At 54.8% G+C, this 16711-nt stretch overlaps 1 protein-coding gene across 1 annotated transcript; it reads right to left on the bottom strand.

The window, feature by feature from the left end:
• Nucleotides 1-9: 9 nt before the first annotated feature.
• Nucleotides 10-5595, bottom strand: CFAP73 (cilia and flagella associated protein 73; the record flags this gene model as incomplete). Its single annotated transcript, XM_081284991.1, has 7 exons — nucleotides 10-583; nucleotides 1822-1980; nucleotides 2227-2448; nucleotides 2942-3142; nucleotides 3430-3534; nucleotides 4188-4293; nucleotides 5540-5595. 7 exons carry the CDS (start codon nucleotides 5593-5595, stop codon nucleotides 500-502), a joined length of 933 nt encoding a protein of 310 aa, XP_081141117.1. The 3' UTR covers nucleotides 10-499.
• Between the last annotated feature and the right edge of the window lie 11116 nt (nucleotides 5596-16711).

The raw sequence follows: 16711 nt of genomic DNA, 5'->3' as shown, positions 1-16711 counted from the left end.
AGTGTTTGTGTACGCCCCATGTGATGCCACCTGGGTCCCCTGAGGGTGCTCTATTGGCTCAGAGGGGAGTCAGCTGCTTGTGTGGGCTCAGGACAGGCGAGCTGGAGCCACAAGGCCAGCTGCTGCCCTCTGGCTGTGAGAGGTCAGAGCCATCCTGCTTCTGTCCTGCTCAGAGCTCCTGTCACCCTGTTGAGGTTCTGAGAGTCAGGAGCCTCCAGTGGCTGCCCCTCAGGATGGCCCATCCCCGGCGGAGTACAGAGCTGCAGGCCTCTGGATGTGCGGCCTCTGGGTAGGGGGTGCCCCGCACATTGCCCACAGCCCCTTGCTGGTCCACCTTGATCACACCAGACACGCATCTAGACACTGCAGCCTGGGCAGGCACAGCTCCATCTTCCTCCTGGGAAAACAGGTCAGGGCGGCCTGGAGCCTGCACCCCTAGTGAGCATGGGGCCTCCTCCCAGGGCAGGGTCCCTCAGCTCCCGCTCACCGCGCACCTGGGTCAGGGCTGGGAGGTGGCGGCCACAGGCTCAGGCTGGCGATGTCTGGTCAGCATGGCAGAGAGGTCCAGGATGAAGAGCTTCACCTGGGGAACGAGTGCAGCCACGGCACATCCCAGCCTCTAGTGGATGGCCAGCCTCCCCCCACACACATAACACCTGGGAGGCTGCGAGGTAGGGGTGGGGGCCGGAGGCCCCAGTATGGGGCAGCAGCAAAGCCACCTGGTTCCCAGGGCTGTTCAGGGCAACTCCTCCCCAGACAGTCCACGTTCCCAGCTGTTGGTGTTCACTCCTCATGTCACCCTTTTTTAAAACCCATTATGTCCCAGTGTCCTATGTATAGGACTGAAACCGAGCAACAAAGTTACCATAGAGGTGTTATTTATCACTCAGTTTATGTTTCCATGTGTGTCCCTGTCCCGGATGTGGGGTTCGTTGGGGCATACTCATTGTTTTTTGATCTGTTCATCTCCATAGGTGGGTGGCCCTCCTTTCTTGTAATTAATATGAACATAATACTAAGAATCCATAGATCCACTGTCATGGGCGTTGGTGGCCAGCTCACCACTCACCATCCCTGGGCTGCCCTCAGGTTTCTCACCTAAGTGAGCATCTGAGAAGGGAACCCTCCAGCAAAGATGGAAAAAGCATAATGAAGTTGCCAGGTGTGGTGGTGCATACCTTGTAACCCAGCAACTCTGGAGGCTGAGGCAGGAGGATGGGTAGTTTGAGACCTGGACAACTTATTGAGGCCCTATCTTGAATTTTGAAAAGGCCTAGGAATGTAGCTCAGTGTTGGCAGAGCACTCATCTAGTCTGCGCAAGGCCCTGTGTTCAGTGCCCAGTACTGCAAAAAGAAGAGGCCTTGTAGGCCGTGTTGTGTGTCCTACAGCCTCTTCAACCTTGAGAAGCCAGGTGTGCTCCGTCCACAGGGACGTTTGGTGGCGCCACTGGGCTGAAAGGATGTATGGTGCCTAATCTGTGCTCAGGCTCCCTAAAGAGGCTGAGACCCCTCGTGCCAGGAGCAGACGGTCAGAGTGTACACTGTCTCAGAGGTGTCACTGAGACTGGGCACAAACCTGGGGTGTCCAGCAGGCACCTGACACTCGGCACAAGGTGCCCTGAGACCCAGGGGCATGGGGCTGCCTTCTGCACAGCAGTTCAAGGTCACCGTCAGAGCCGAGATGAAAGGCAGGGTGCTTGGGCGCTGATGGAGCCCACATCGGGGGCTAGCGCCAAGCTTAGCCAGAGAAGGTGTTGCCGTGGGAGGGTTTTGAGGCGCCGGGTGTTTCTGAAGGACATGACATCACGGGGGAAGCCTCACCTGCTCCAGCTGCCCCTCAGTGTCTTCAATGTCCAGGGCTGGTGGCTGCCTCAGGTGCTGGCACACTGTCTGGAACAGGTTGAGCGCTGACATCCTCGCGCGGCCCAGGAGCAGGGTCTTCTCGGCTGCAGTGTTCTGGATCTGAATCCACTTAGATTCCTGGAGACCATACACCCGCCCGGCTCCCGGTTAAGGCGGGAACGGTCCTCCAAGGGCTGGGGCTTCCCCCATCCACCTGCACCAGACAGGTGCACCCTCGGGAGGGAGCTCGGCAAGTCACGTGCCCCCGCGGGCCAGCCCCTGGGGCCCCGTAGCGCACTCTCACATCTGACATTCCCCTGTTAGCCAGCCCGCCCCTCCGGAGTGAGAGGTGGCGCCCGGCACGCGCCTCCCGGCAGGCCGCACCCACTCCAGCGCGCGCTCCCGCGCGGACTCCAGTCGCTCCCGCAGCTCTGCTCGCCGCTGCGCCTGCGCGAGGAGCTCGTCCTGCTCGCTGTCCCGCAGCCGCTGCAGCTGCGCCCGCGTCGCCTCGAGCTCCGCCAGCCGCTCTCGCTCCGTGAGCCTCAGGGCCACCTGCGTGTCTGCCAGGGTGTCGAAACGAGCCACCAGCTCTGGGACCTCCTGGAACTGGGACCGGAGAAGGATTCCCTTGGCCCTGCCCTCCGTGCCTGGGCCGCCAACACTCCAGCGGCGCCTCGATTTGCTCAACTGTGAAAGGGGGGCGTCACACCTCGCTGGCCCCAGGGTGTTAGACGTGAGCCCCACTCCACCTTCCGACCGCCACCATCAACCCTCACTGCCTGGTTAACATTCGTTCCTGGGTTCATTCAATTAGTGATACCTGTTGATTATCCGGATTCTCCCCACCTGCCACACACACATGCCTAATTGTGTGACATCGGCTGAGTTGACTTTCTGTAAAATGGGGTTGACACTAACAGAACCCACTTTACTGACTCTGAGGATGCTTCAGGAACAAAGCGTGCTGCCGGTATACAGTGAGCACTCAGTAAGTGATGGTTCCTGCATACAGTCATTGCTCCATTAGTGCTCCGTCCATGCCAGGGGATTCTGTCGCTGCACGGTGGAGCTGGGCCCCCGGCTGCGCTCCCCAGCTCACCTCGGGCAGTTTTTCCAGTGTTCGCTCCAGCAGGCGCGCGCACGGCTCCAGCCTCTGTAGCCGGCGCTGCAGCCGCGCGCGCTCCCGCCGCAGCTCCTGGAGCTGAGCCCGCAGCCGCAGCGCCTCCGCCCCCTGGCGGTCCGCGCGGTGTCGCTCCTCCGCAGCCCGTTGCAGCGCACGGCCGCGCCGGATCTCTGCGTCCTGGGGAGCGGGACCCACGACCCATGCGACTCGGGAACTTGCAGAGCTGGAGCTCGCCGCCGTCTCCTCCTCGCCCCGATACGCACGCTGAGCCACCAAGGGTGACAAACACCCGCCCGCGGGCTAAGTTCAGCCCAATCTCAGATTTGGGTCCCTCGCCCCTTCTCCTCCTCTCAGGCTGTCCCTTTTGCGTTACTAAACCCATCCTTTTACTTGTGTGGACCCCTGGCCCCTGTTGGATTGTACGGTGTGGGTCCCTGTGACCTCCCCCAGCCGTCGCCACCTACCTGCAGGAACTTGTCAAAGCGGACAAAGGACCCCTTGAGCTGCTGCTCTTTCTGTGCCAGCTCTGCCCAGCGCTGTTCCAGGGCTGTCATCGTGGTGTGGAACTCCTGGGGGTGAGGAGCGGAGTGGCTCTGAGTTTGGGGATTCAAGTCATCCGATGCTTTCAGTTCACACTTAAGCCCTCCCATCCACTGTCCCTGCTCGGATCCGGCCACCGATCCCCGGCTCCAGGAAGAAGCCCAAACACCCTCCTGTAGCCTGAAAGCCTGTGTCCCTGCCCTGCCTGGTCTCAGCCTCTCCTCCTGAAACTGACATCCGGCCACTTGGTCATCTGTGCTTTGTCCTTGCCTCCCTGTCTTTGCATAGGATGGTCCCTTTTGCCTGTTTCTTTCCCCACCTCCCGAACCCATCTCCCCTTGCTGAATAAGCCCGCTTGCCCCTCTGGGAGTCCCAAGACCTTCCTCCAGGAAGTCCTCCTTGACCACTCCCACAGGGAAACAGGGGCTTCCTCTGGGCTCCCACAGCCTCAGCCCAGTGCTCCCCCTCCTAACGATCCCCATCTGGTCACTTGTCTCTTTTCCTCTCTAGACTGTAAGCCTCCTGAGGGCAGGGACTGTGATGGCACTCCAGATCCCAGCCCAATGCCCAGCACACAGTAGGTGCTCAGTGCACCCACAACTGCTCTCACTTGATTCTCCTCTTGACAGAAGAGGAAGGCAAGGCTCAGGGTGGGGACGTGCCTGGTCCAGAGGAAGCTCACCTCCCTCTGGGCTTGCAGACCCCGGTCTGCAGCTGCCAGCTCTTTCCTCTTCTCCAGGAGGCGCAGCACGGGTGGGAAGTGGTCCACACTCTCCTCTGGTGTCTTCCTAGAGGGGCTCAAGAAGGAGGTGGAGGTCAAGGAGGCAAAAATCAGGGCTCCCCAATTCCACCCTCGAGCCCAGATGTCCCCGCCAGCCACCACTGGCTACTGAATTCTTCACTCATTGGGCGGGTTGACCTGAGCACCGCTGTGTGTCAGGACTGCTCTTGGTGCTGGAGCCACTGGAAAGAAGACAGAAAAGAAAGTCCCTGCCCCCCCCCCCCCAGGAGCTGGAATTCTCCTGGGGCCACAGAAGATCAAGCTAATCAATGATAGTACTGGTAGGCCATGGCAGACCCCAAGATGACGATGTAAGCAGACCAGGGGAACTTCGACAGGGAGTCAGGAGACCAGGACAGCCATGCCAAGACCCCCAGGGAAGGGACGGTGGGGGGGCGGTGAGGCCCCGAGAGAAGAGCCAGGAGGCAGGAGGCGGAGATTGAGAGCAGAGAGGTGCCCAGGGCAGGTTGCAGCGGGTCACGGTGAGGGAGGACTTTGGCTGGACCCTGAGTGGGATGGGAGCCAGGAGGGGCTTTGAGCAGAGAAGAATCTCCTGTGGCTGTTGTGAAAAGAAAAAAGAAAAAGAAGAAACTTGGTGCAGAGCTGCAGGAGCCCAGTGACCAGCTCTGGAGATTCTGCAGAGAACGCAGTGGGTCAGGGAGGGCTGGGGAGGGCAGAAGGGGTCCCTCCAGAGCACTAGCTGAGAGCAGGGCTGATGGAGGGCCGAGTGGGTGGGCGAGGGATGGTGTTTGAGGGAAGGCTGTGGGGCCAGCAGGTGGGGTGGGGGACCAGCTCCCTCCTGGGCCGAGCTCCGGGGTGACCCTGTTAGACCCAGTCAGGGAGCTGGCCAGAAGTAGCAGGGTCCAGGTGACCTGCTCTCCAGAGGGGCTAGACTAAGGTTTCATTTGGCAAGGGTTGCCCACTGTGATCGGGGACACCCCCACCGACCCATTTTGCAGATGCTAGGACGGAGGTTAGGACACTCGGTGGCACTGGCCAACTCAATGCAGGCACTCCTCCCCAAAACGCAGTTTCCCGGTGGGGGAGCAGCCCAGGGGGCACCTCCCTTCCTCTCCACCTTGGGGCAAAGGATTTAATGCCTGAGCCCTCGCGGAAGTCGCGGTTCCTCTGAGAACCTCAGCTTCTTCTTTCTCACTGTGAACTGTCCAGAGGAATGGGGACCCAGGGGCTGGGGGAGCAGGCATGGGACACCCGCCCACCGCTGCCTTCCTCCCTGTCTGCGTCACACTCACTGGGACAGCTTCTCCTGCAAGATCAGCCGGAAATAGTCCTCCCAGGGCACTGCCATCGTCCCCGCGCTCGCCTCTCTGTCTTTGAACCTGCTGGAGTCTTGCAGGAGCCTACGAGGCCCTGGGAATGCTCCGCGCGCCCAGGACTCCCAGGAGGCAGTGGCCGAGCGGGCCCTGGTTGCCTGGGCAACCAACGACACAACATTCCATTGCCAGGCTGCGGCCAGGGGAACCCACCCTGGGAGAGGGAGGAAGGGAGGGGCGGAGGCGGGAGGCGCTCCCCCCACCCAGCTCCTCCACCTCAGGAGCAGTGGGGAGGGGGGTCCTCCACCAAGTTGTTGCCAAGGGAGGCCCAGCGTCTTGGGAGGCTGAGGCAGGAGGATCGCAAGTTCAAAGCCAGCTTCAGTATCTTAGTGAGGCCCTGAGCAATTTAGTGAGACCCTGTCTGTAGATAATAATTAAAAAGAGCTTGGGATCGGTAGTAAAGTTCCCCCTCGATCAATTCCCAGTACTGAAAATGAATCAATAAATGAATAACATATAAAAGGGGCTGGGGACGAGGCTCAGTGGTAGAGCGCCCCTGGGTTCAATCCCCAGTACTGAAATAAAGAGAATTTGCCATGACTGGCCAAACCTCTTCCCGGCTGGGTGGGCCTGGGCCTCACTAATGTGCCTGTGTGTCCACTCAACCATCAGAAAGAATGTTAGGGCTTAAAAAATAAATAAATAAAAATTAAAATGGCTGGGGTGTAGCTCAGAGATAAAGCTCCCTAGTATAGCAAAACAGACATCATCATCATCGTCATCATCATCATGATAATGTACGTTTTATTTTTGAGCATTTTGCATTGAATTGCACATATTTTCTTTCTGCATGATCTGATGTCAAGCTATAATAAGATACATGATCTCACTTTTTCTCTCATTTTTTTTGTACTGGGATTGAACCAGGGGCACTTTACCACTTAGCCATATCCCAACCCATTCCACAGTCTTGCTAAGTTGCTGAGGGTCTCACAAAGGTACTGAGACAGGCCTCAAGTTTGCGATCCTCTTGCCTCAACCTCCCTAGTCTCTGGGATTACAGGTGTGCACCACTGTACCTGGCTCATTTTTTTTTCTTAAATAAAAATTGGAGGTATGATGTACATGTAATAAAATTCACTTTTTCCACATATGGTTCTTAGGGTTGAGGCAAATGCATAAAATTGTGTAACCACCATCCCAATCAAGATAGGAAATATGTCCATCATCCCTAGAAATCCTGTGCCTGTTTGTAACCTACCCAGCTTTTGGCAACCACAAGGCTTGTTCCCTGTCCTTGACAGTTTCTTCTTTCTCGGAATATCATAGGTGTGTATGATACAGGGGGTAGCCCCTTGTATCTGTCTTCCTTCAATTAGCAATATTCATCTGGTATTTGTCAAGCAGAGACACAAATCGGAAGTCCATGATTTTTCATTGCTGAGTAGTATTTATTCTACAGTTCCTTGGTTCTTTCCTCAGATGGAGGACAGCTGTGTTGTTTATGGTTCTAGGCAAAAGCAAATACACCCTGCATTGATGTACAGGTTTTGTGTGAACATAAATTGTCATTTCCCTTGTGTGAGTACGTAAGAGTAGAATTATTGTTGACTAGTCTGTTGAGTGTATTTTTAACTGTATCAAAAACTGCATGTAATCCCAGCGGCTCAGGAGGCTGAGGCAGGAGGGTTGCCAGCCTCAGCAACTTAGTGAGGCCCTCAGCAACTTAATGAGACCCTATCTCATAATAAAAAATAGAAAGGACTGTGAATGCGGCTCAGTGGCTAGATGCCCCTGGGTTCAATTCCTGGTACAAATAATAATAATAATAATAATAATAATAATAATAATAATAAACCAAAAAACTACAAATGGTTTATCAGAGTGGGTCTCCCATTTTTTTTTTCCTGTTTTCTCTTTTGCAGTGCTGGGGATTGAGCCAGGGCCTTGGCTTGGATGGTGTGTACCTATAGTCCCAGCTTCTTGGGAGGCTGGCACAGGAGGCTCCCCTCAGGGTGGGTGTGGTTTGAGGCCAGCCTTGGCAACATTGCCAGACCAAGGAAGGAAAGAAGGAAGGAAGGAAGGAAGGAAGGAAGGAGGGAAGGAAGGAAGGGGGGATAGACCCAGCCAGGGCTTAGCTCTTGGTAGACACTGGCTCCGCCCCTGAGCTAGGCCCAGGCCCTAGTGGGAGGAGCTTAATTGGCCTTATGTTCAATTCTAGGGTTTGGCAACACATTATTCCACAAAAAAAATAGAATAAATATATTGATGATGGAAGCAGAGGAGGGCGTTACAGAAATGAAGGGGCTTGAAGAAAGGGCAAAGAGAAATAAAAAGCACCCTGGCCATTCAAAACTCCTTTCCTTCCAAGGCAGGGAGACAGGCTAGGAAAAGACCCTCTGAGCCAATGTGAGGTTATTTCAGGTGACTTCTTTTGTGTAGGGATTAAAGCAGCAAAACTTCATTACAGTGTCCGTGGACACTGGCCTGTTTGGGAAATTTAACTTGATATCTCTCTAATCCTAATTTCTGGGAAGGTCAGATAAACCGCTTAATTTCATGACTCCATTTTGATTTTTAGTTTGGTCTGTGCAAGAGCTGAGTTCCATGATGTGGCCTTCAGTCGTTTGTATTTAACAGTTTTTATGTCCCTCCTGCACCCCTGGAAACCATGCATTTGTATAGTTTTGTCCCCTCAAGAATATTATAGTCTGGTTGATGGTGCACACCTGTCATCCCCGCTGCTCAGGAGGCTGAGGCAGGAGGATCACAAGTTCAAAGCCAGCCTCAGCAAAAGCGAGGCCCTAAGCAACTCAGGGAGACCCTGTCTCTAAATAAAATACAAAATAGGGCTGGGGATGGGACCCAGGCTCACCCTCGCAGGGCCAGCGTTCTACCCGGAGTTCAGCCCAGAGCTCAGCCCAGCCTGCTCACATCTCACTCTGTTCCAGTTGGATTATTTTTCTGTGCTGAGTTTTGAGATTCTCTCTGTGAGAATTCTTTATATGTTCTAGACGCCTATCTAGTTATTCTGAGTAGTTCTTGGTGGAACATTTTCTCCCCCTCTGTATTGTCTTTCCATTCTATTCTGTAATATACCACATTTTAAACTTCTTTTTTTGTTCTTGTTCTTTTTAGTTATACATAACAGTAGCAAACATTTGAAAATTTATTTTTATTTTTTTGTGACTGGGGATTGAACCAAGGCATAGTCTACCACTGAGCTATATCCCCAACCCTTTAAAAAAATTTTTTTGTTTCTATTTTTATTATTTATTTATTATTTGTACTGAAGTTGAACCCAGGGGTGCTTTACCATTGAGCAAGATCCCCAGCCTTTTTTTTAAGAGAGAGAGAGAATGTTTTAATATTTAGAGAAAGAATTTTTTTAATATTTATTTTTTAGTTTTCAGCAGACACAACATCTTTGTTTGTATGTGGGGCTGAGGATCGATCCCAGGCCGCATGCATGCCAGGCGAGCGCGCTACTGCTTGAGCCACATCCCCAGCCCTCAGCCCTTTTTCACTTTAAGACAGGACCTCACTAAATTGCTAAATTCCTAAGGCTGGCCTTGAACTGGAGATCCTCCTGACTCAGCCTCCCAAGGGGCTGGGTTTACAGGTGTGCACCACTACACCTAGGGACAATGTCTCTCTATCTCTCCTTTTTTTGGGGGGCGGGGCACCTGGAATTGAACCCAGGGGCACTTACCACTGAGCCACATCACCAGACCTTTCTGTTTTATTTTTTAACTTTGAGATAGAGTCTCACTAAATTGCTTACGTCTAGCCAAATTGATAAAGCTGGCCTCAAACTTGCAATCCTCCAGCCTCAGCCTCCTAAATTGCTGGGATTACAGGCATGCACCACTACACCTGGAAAAAAATTATTTTTAATAAACACATCATTTTACACTTTTTGTGTGATATTTTGATGTATGTAAACAAACTCCAAATATCAGATCAGGATAATTTTCATATCTATCTCCTCAAACATGAATTTTCTCTTTGTTTTTCTTGGTTTTTCTTTTTTGCCAAGTGGGTTATTGAGCGAGGGGCCTCACGCACACTGGGCAGGCGCTCTATGACCAGGTGCACCCCAGCCCATATTTATTATTTCCTCACAGTGAGAACGAGCAAAGCCCTGTCTTCTGGCTATTTTGAGTTATACAAAGCACGTTCTTCCCACCGAGCTCTAACTTTGCAGACTCGCCGGCCTCACTCCAACTCATCCCCACCCCCGGTCCCCTCCCAGCCTCTGGTGGCCACCATTCCATTCTCTGCTTCTGAGAGCTCCACACTGTCAGCCTCCCTCTGTGGGTGAGGATGTGGGGTCATCTGCCTCTCTGAGCCTGGGTTATTTCACCTAACACAGTGTCCTCCGGGCTTGTCCCCGTGGGCCAGGACAGGATTTCACTTTTTATGGCTAAATAATGTTCCACTGTATCTTTGACCCTTCCATGGCCGTCGAAGTTGGTTCCCTCTCGGCTCTGGCTGCGGTACACGGATCTTAGTGCACTGACTCCTCTCCAGCCGAGACCCACTCAGGGGCAGATGCTGGAGGGCTGGGATTCTATTTTCAGCATCTTGAGGACCCTCCTGGCTGTTTTCAGTTAGGCTAATTTACATCCCCACCTCCGGCTAGGAGCCTCCCCTTTCTTGGAGTCTTTGCCAACGTGTTATTCTTTTTTTTTTTCTTTTTGGTGGTGGCTATTCAAACTGGGGCGAGGCAATGTCTCACTGTGGTTTTCCTTTGTATTTCCCTCTCACATGGTCTTTTTGCAAAGCAACATTTTTAATTTCCAGGAGGTCCCGTGTTCTGCCCTCTCCTGGTACCTAGGGTGTGTTTGGTGCAGTTGGTGTTGAGGCCACCTGGGTGTGGAACTCCCTCCCCCTCAACCACAAGACTGCAGACATGTGGGGGCCCTTCTTGGGTCTTTCCCTCCCCAGCCCCTTTTCTTTCCTTCCCGCCTCAGGGGACGCTGTCATTGAAGGCTGGTGTGTAGCCTGTCTAATTTCTACGCTCTTAGACACCTTTTGCAATTTTTTATTGAGCACCTACTATCTACGCCAGGCAGTAAAGGTGATGCAGAGTTTACAGCAGCAAACAAGATAACACCTGTCCTTGTGGGGCTTACAGACCAGTGGGGAGGTCAGAGGAATCAAACAACCCAGCAATGTGTCATTACACTGTGAAGAGAAGAGCAGGGAAGCTCAGACCTGAAGGGTCAGGAGGGTTGAGTCAAGGGCAGGAGGAGTGGTCCAGATGCAAGGGACAGCATTTGCAAAGGCCCTGGGGCAGGAGGGTGTAGCTGTGCTCCTACAAGAGAACAAAGGTCTGTAGGTTAATGTGAGGCACAAAGGGGTAAGTCAGGGATGGAGAGGGCCAAGAAGGGGCCAGATCTGTGCTACAAGTGACCACGGAGGAAGCGCCAGGGCCCAGTGTAGTTAGGGACTCCCCTGAGGATTCATGGCTGAGAAGCTGTGGGAGCTGGTGTTAGTGTGAACGGAGAGAGCGCAACCTATCGCTGCCCTGGAGTGGCTCATGGCTTAGCATGGAGGAGGGAGTCCCCAGGCCGGAGAGGGGCCCTCAGCTCTAGGGTACGAGCCACACCACCCCCAGGCCTCAGCGGCCTCTCTATTAAACAGGGACTGCTTCTAAGTCCTCTGCCATGCTGTGGGGCTGGTTCCAGGCTCCTGCCAGCTCAGCCTCCTGCTGTCCCTGTCCCCACCTCCTGGGGGTTGGGTTTGGCTGAGCTGCTGAGTGACAGCAGGACACCGGTTCCAGCTGGTCTGGCCCTTGGCCACAAACCCCCAGCTCTGGAAATATCCACTGCCCCACCCCCAGTTCAGGCTGGGTGGCTTCCCCTTCCTCTTCTCCATTCCGAGGCTGGGCGGAGGGGCCTTCAGGGAGGGAGCCAGTGCCTCCGGGAGACAAGACACCTTGTTTTCAGGGAGGAGGGGACGCTGCAGCCCTGCTTCCTGGCAGCTGGCACAGGCGGGTTCTGGAAACCCTGCCCGCTCCTCCCACGTCTCCTCGGGCCTGGAGTCCCGCCTGGCCACCACAGGCAGGCTTCCTGTTTGAGACAGAGAGCGCGCCTCACCTCGCCCGCCTCACCTCGCCTGAGCCAGGGGCCCCCTGCTTTGCCCCAGTCTCGGCCTCAAAAGGAGCCTCACTTCCCAGGAGGGGAGGCTGAGGTCTAGAGGATTGAGAGTGGCGATGTGCAGGGCATGGAGGAAGCCACCCTCATCAATACCGAGAGCAGAGAGGACAGAAAAGTAATAGACCCGCTAGAGGGACAGACAGACCCGCAGACAGACAGAAAGAGGCTGGCCCCCACCCCCAGGGGAGCCAAGTTCTGCTTCACCCAGCGAGTGTGGCGAGTGCTCTGTGCCAAGAGGCGTGGGAGGTGCGACATGAATCAGACGTTGTCCCTGACATTTAGGAGATAAGATGAGGATGTAGATACCAGGGAACCAGAGAACAAGGACCAGGCTGGGAGCTGGGCCAGCCGGGCACGCGGGCAGGGGTGGCTCTGTCTGCCCGCCCCCTCCCGGGGCTTCCTGTGGGCCGAGCAGGGGCTGCTCAGGAAGGATGGAGGCTCTTCAGAAACTGGAGAAAGCATGAAGCTGGAGTTTCTCTCTGCTGCGGGGGCTGGCCCTGAACTCCTGGACTCAAGCGATCCTCCTGCTCTCAGCCTCCCGAACCCCTAGGATGACAGGCATGCACCACTGCGCCCAGCTTAATATCCATTACTTTTGTCCATTTCCTGAACTCTTCTGAGAGCCCCAGGAAAGCAGAGTGGAACTGTCCCCTCGATCTATCCTCATGGCCCAGGACACAGCAGACGCTCAATACGAATCTGTTGAAGAGTCATTGACCATGACGCACACACACATAGACTCTTTTATGGCACATTAAGATCATGCTGTATATAAGTTGTCCGTGTTGTTTTTTTCCCCCACCATTTTAAAAAATATTTTCTTGCCATTAAATATTCTTTGACGATATCCTTTTTAATAACCATGTAATATTCCACTGCATTGATGCTACACTGATATCTGTGCTTTATTTATTTGTTTATTTTTTTGTGGTTCTGGGAATTGAACCCAGGACCTCAAGCATGGTCAGCAAGTATCTATCACTGAGATGCACTCCCAGCACGTTTTTAATTTCTGGGAGGACAGGATCTTTCTAAGTTGACTAGGCTGGACTTGAATTTGGCATCCTCCTGCCTCAGCCTCCTGAGTAGCTGGGATTACAGGTGTGTGTGCCACTGCACCCAGCAGATAGATATCTGTGTTTTATGTCCATTTACCTCTTTTCAGTTGTACTGGGAGGACTTATGTACTTATATCAAAAAAGGAAGATGAGAGGAGGTGGTGAGACTGGGGTGTGTGTGTGAAAGACTAAGGGGGTTGAATTCAGGAGTTTTCCAGAGGCCTGTGAGGCTGGGGAGTCCCATGTCCAGTGGTGTGTGGGTAAACTGACTCTCAAAAAAAGTTTGCCAATTTCCATGGTGTAAATTTTCCTATCGTGGTCAATTTCAAGTTCCCAAGGTGGTTTTACTGACCACGGGGCTGGAAAGTCACGTGCACCTGAGATCTTACCAGCAGGTGGGAACGGGCCTGCTCAGCACTGCCCCCGCCCAGGCTGATCCCCCTCAGCACGAGGAGCCCTCCCTGCTCCATCCGTGAGCTCTGGTGGGCCCTGGCTCACCTGTTAGAGGCGGGAGGACATGGCCAGGCCTGAGCAGTGAGGCCCCCACCCCCACCCCCCCGCGACCAGCACCTGATCCTGGGATCTCTCTATCAGATTTTTCAGTGGGGAAAAAATCTCCAGATTCCTCCAACTCTGCAGTCTGGAACAGCACTGATCCCTGAAAACTGGCGTCACTCATCCCAGGAATTTGGGGCCAGGTCTGGGGCTGCACCCCAGCCAAGTCATCGGCACCTAGGTGGCCTCAAAACCAAGCCACCAAGTGGGGCTCGGGATCAGGCACAGGTGTGGAATCAGGATGTCCCCCCATGGCCTTTACACTGGTGAGCATTTGCTGTATACTAGCGGTGCTGAGCATCTGACACTCTACTCCAGGCTCACATACATTCTGAGATGGTACTTATATTAGTCCCAGTTTACAGATGAGGAAACCGAGACACTAAAAGGGAGCACACTTACTGATAGACCCAACCTGATCTTTTCTTAAAATTGGGCATATCGCCATAAAACCATGAAAAGATAATTTCAGCTTTACTATAAATTACTGCAAATTCTGAACCTACTTGGAATGCCTGCCTGTGCCCTGAACTCACCCATGTCTGGTTTTCCCTGACCAGATAACAACCCTTTCCTAAACCTTAGTAACGCCTCATAAATTCTGGCCTTCCCTGACCGGATAACGACCCTCTCTGAGTCTCTAAGATCTCCATAAATTCTGATGCCGGGGCCAGCAAAAATGTAAACTTGTGTTATGCTCCTCAGAGTGTTGTTATCTGTAACCCCCCTTTGTGTAACTTTTTGGGCTATAAAACTGGGCCACAAAGAAGCCTTGGGGCTGTCTTGTTCCCGCCGTTTTGGGAGGGAGAGGCAGCTTGGCCGGTCGAAATAATAAGCTTGCTTTAATTTGATTTTAATTGGAGTCAGTGGTCTTTTCTTGCGTCCTGGTCCAACATTACCTACAGATATCCAGGTCAGCATGACCTAACCCTCCGCTCTTGGACTTGGAGGCCAGCACTGTAACCCCTTAAGATCTGCTGTCTGCAGCCCACAGGTGCTGACTACAAAGAGAGCCGGCAAGAAGACACTGTGGGTTTGCCTTTAAGGAGTTGGGTGGGGGGAGGAGGAGCCTGACTGTTTCTTGAACACCTACTATGTGCCAGGAAGGACACCAGGCACCTAACCTTCTCTCCTGACTAACTCTAATAATAACCCATGAGAACAACAGGCCTCCCATCCATCTTTCCCAGCTGGTGGCCCCAGCAGGTCATACCACCTCTGGGGACCACTCTTTCCCTTTGGCCCCTTGACAGGTGTTGTCCTAGAACTCCAAGCCTCTGCCAGTCACCCGTCACAGCCTCTCGGAACAACAGGAAGTGGCCAGGCCATGCGGAACATTCAGGGAGCGTGGCCACTGCCCCAGGTGCACTGAAGGGTCAGACGCCAGATGTGGAGCTGGCTCCCTGGGGGCCTGGCTGCCTGTAGCTCTGGTGATTCTCCCTGGGGGCCTGGTGGGGTGATGGGGAATGGACTCCCTGCTCAGCTCAGGAAGATGGGCCCCTTGGGTTCCACCAGGACTCCCGGGGTGCAGGATGGCCTTTCCCTGGTCCCAGGAGGAAAGGGGTCAGCCCGACGCTCCCACCCAGGAGGGGGAGGGGTGGCACAGGACCCTGTCTAGAAGCTGTGGCCACATAGCACATACTGGGTTCCTCCTGGATTGGACACTTACTTTGGGGGCAATCTAGGGTGACTGCTGAAGACATGGGGGGGGAGGAGTTTGACCACTCCTCTGGGGCTCCCAGGGTTCTGGGTCCCACCCTGAATCCAACCTCAAATTCCCCTGAGGGTCTGTTAATGCTGCAAGCCTCTGGGCTGCTTCTGCTGGGTCCATTTCCCGGGCGCGGCCACTGAGGCCCAGTCTCTGGGGCAGGAGGACTCACGAGGCATAACCAGCTGGGGAGAGAAGACCAGGGCTCCGAATCCTTCCCAGCTTGGCTGGGGTGTGTGTGGGGAGCTCAGGAAGCAGACCTTTAGGTAGCTCCTGTGACCGGGCAGGGCACTCCCTGTCCTGCCGGTTTGGGTGTTGACTGTGCTCCGTGCTGCAGGGCCCTCCCGTTGGTGCCCAGCCCTGAGTGGACCAGGCTCCGTGCCAGCCTAAGAGGTCTTGAGCAAGTACACAATGAGCTGTCAGGAAAAAATAAATCTAAGTGTCTACCCCAAGACAGGCCCTTCTGCTCACATTATCTCATTAAAAACTTGTCACATGTACAAACCTAGAGCCGTGGTGGCAGACAGAAAGGGAAGAAAATCTCTGCTTGGGTTGGAAGAGCCTCCTGGAAGCCTTCCCAGGAGACGTGGCATTTAGTTGGACCTTGAGGGACAATGATAATATCAAGCACTCACTGAAAACTTACAAGGTGTCTATCACTGTTCTCAGACCTTGAGCACATTATCTCATTTAATTCAAAGCCTGGGGAGTGAGATACCATGTCGTCCCCACTGAAAAGATGAGGGAAAACCAAGCCAAAGCACAGAGGGGTAACTGGCTTTCCCAAGGCCATGCAGCGGCCAACTGGCAGAGCCAGGATTCGAACCCAGGAAGGCAAACCAGTCACTGACTGTTTTGATGTCTGCCAAGCCATTTAACCTCTCTGAACCTCAGTTTCTTTATTCACAAAATGGGGGCAACACTAAGCAGTGCGTAGAGCACCGAGTTCTTAGGAGGGCTGAGCCGAGATAATGCGGGACACCGCCTGGCACGCGGTCAGCGTTCCAGCGACCTACTGGCTCTTATCATCGTGGTGGCAGCGGTGATCTCCGAGCTCCCCTCCCCCTCCGGCCGCGGCGTCCTCCCCCGCAGTGCCAGCCCGTGACGTCACACTCGGGGCTCATGGCAAACTAAGAGGAGAAGGAGGGGGACGTTCGGGGTCCCTGGCTGGACTCTGGACGGACCCCCAGGGAAGGTGCCACTCTCTCTAGTGACGCCTCCCGCCGACCGCGGATGCCGCTCCTGGACGAGCCGGGGAGGTTGCACCGGGAGGCGGTGCCTGGAGGGCGGGAGAGAAGGGACCGCGCGGGATCGGGGACCAGCAGGTGCCGACTGTGTCTCCGGAGTCCGAGGCCAACTTCACCGGAGCCATGGCCATGCCCATCACGGCCGCGGCCCCGCCCCACCTGCTGAGCCCGCCCGGGCGCACCCGGGTCGCCGCAGCCGGTGAGCTCCCGCGCGCCACCGGGGTGCCGGCAGGGGGCGCGCGAGCCGGGCCGAGGGCGGGCGGGGGACCCCGCGGGAGGCGGGATTGGGGGGAAGGACCTGGGCCTCCGGCCGCCCCTTGCCCGCCCAGTCGGTCCTCGCGGATCCCCAGGCGCCCGGCAAGAGCCGAGGGTCCCCGCCCGCGCGCCCTGCCTGTCCGGAGCGCGGCGACTACCTGTGG

Source organism: Spermophilus citellus (assembly GCF_964194105.1).
Source record: "Spermophilus citellus genome assembly, chromosome: 3".
Classification (NCBI taxonomy): Eukaryota; Metazoa; Chordata; class Mammalia; order Rodentia; family Sciuridae; genus Spermophilus; species Spermophilus citellus.
The sequence above is the reverse complement of the archived record's forward strand: the minus strand, read 5'-3'. Positions and strand labels throughout refer to the sequence as shown.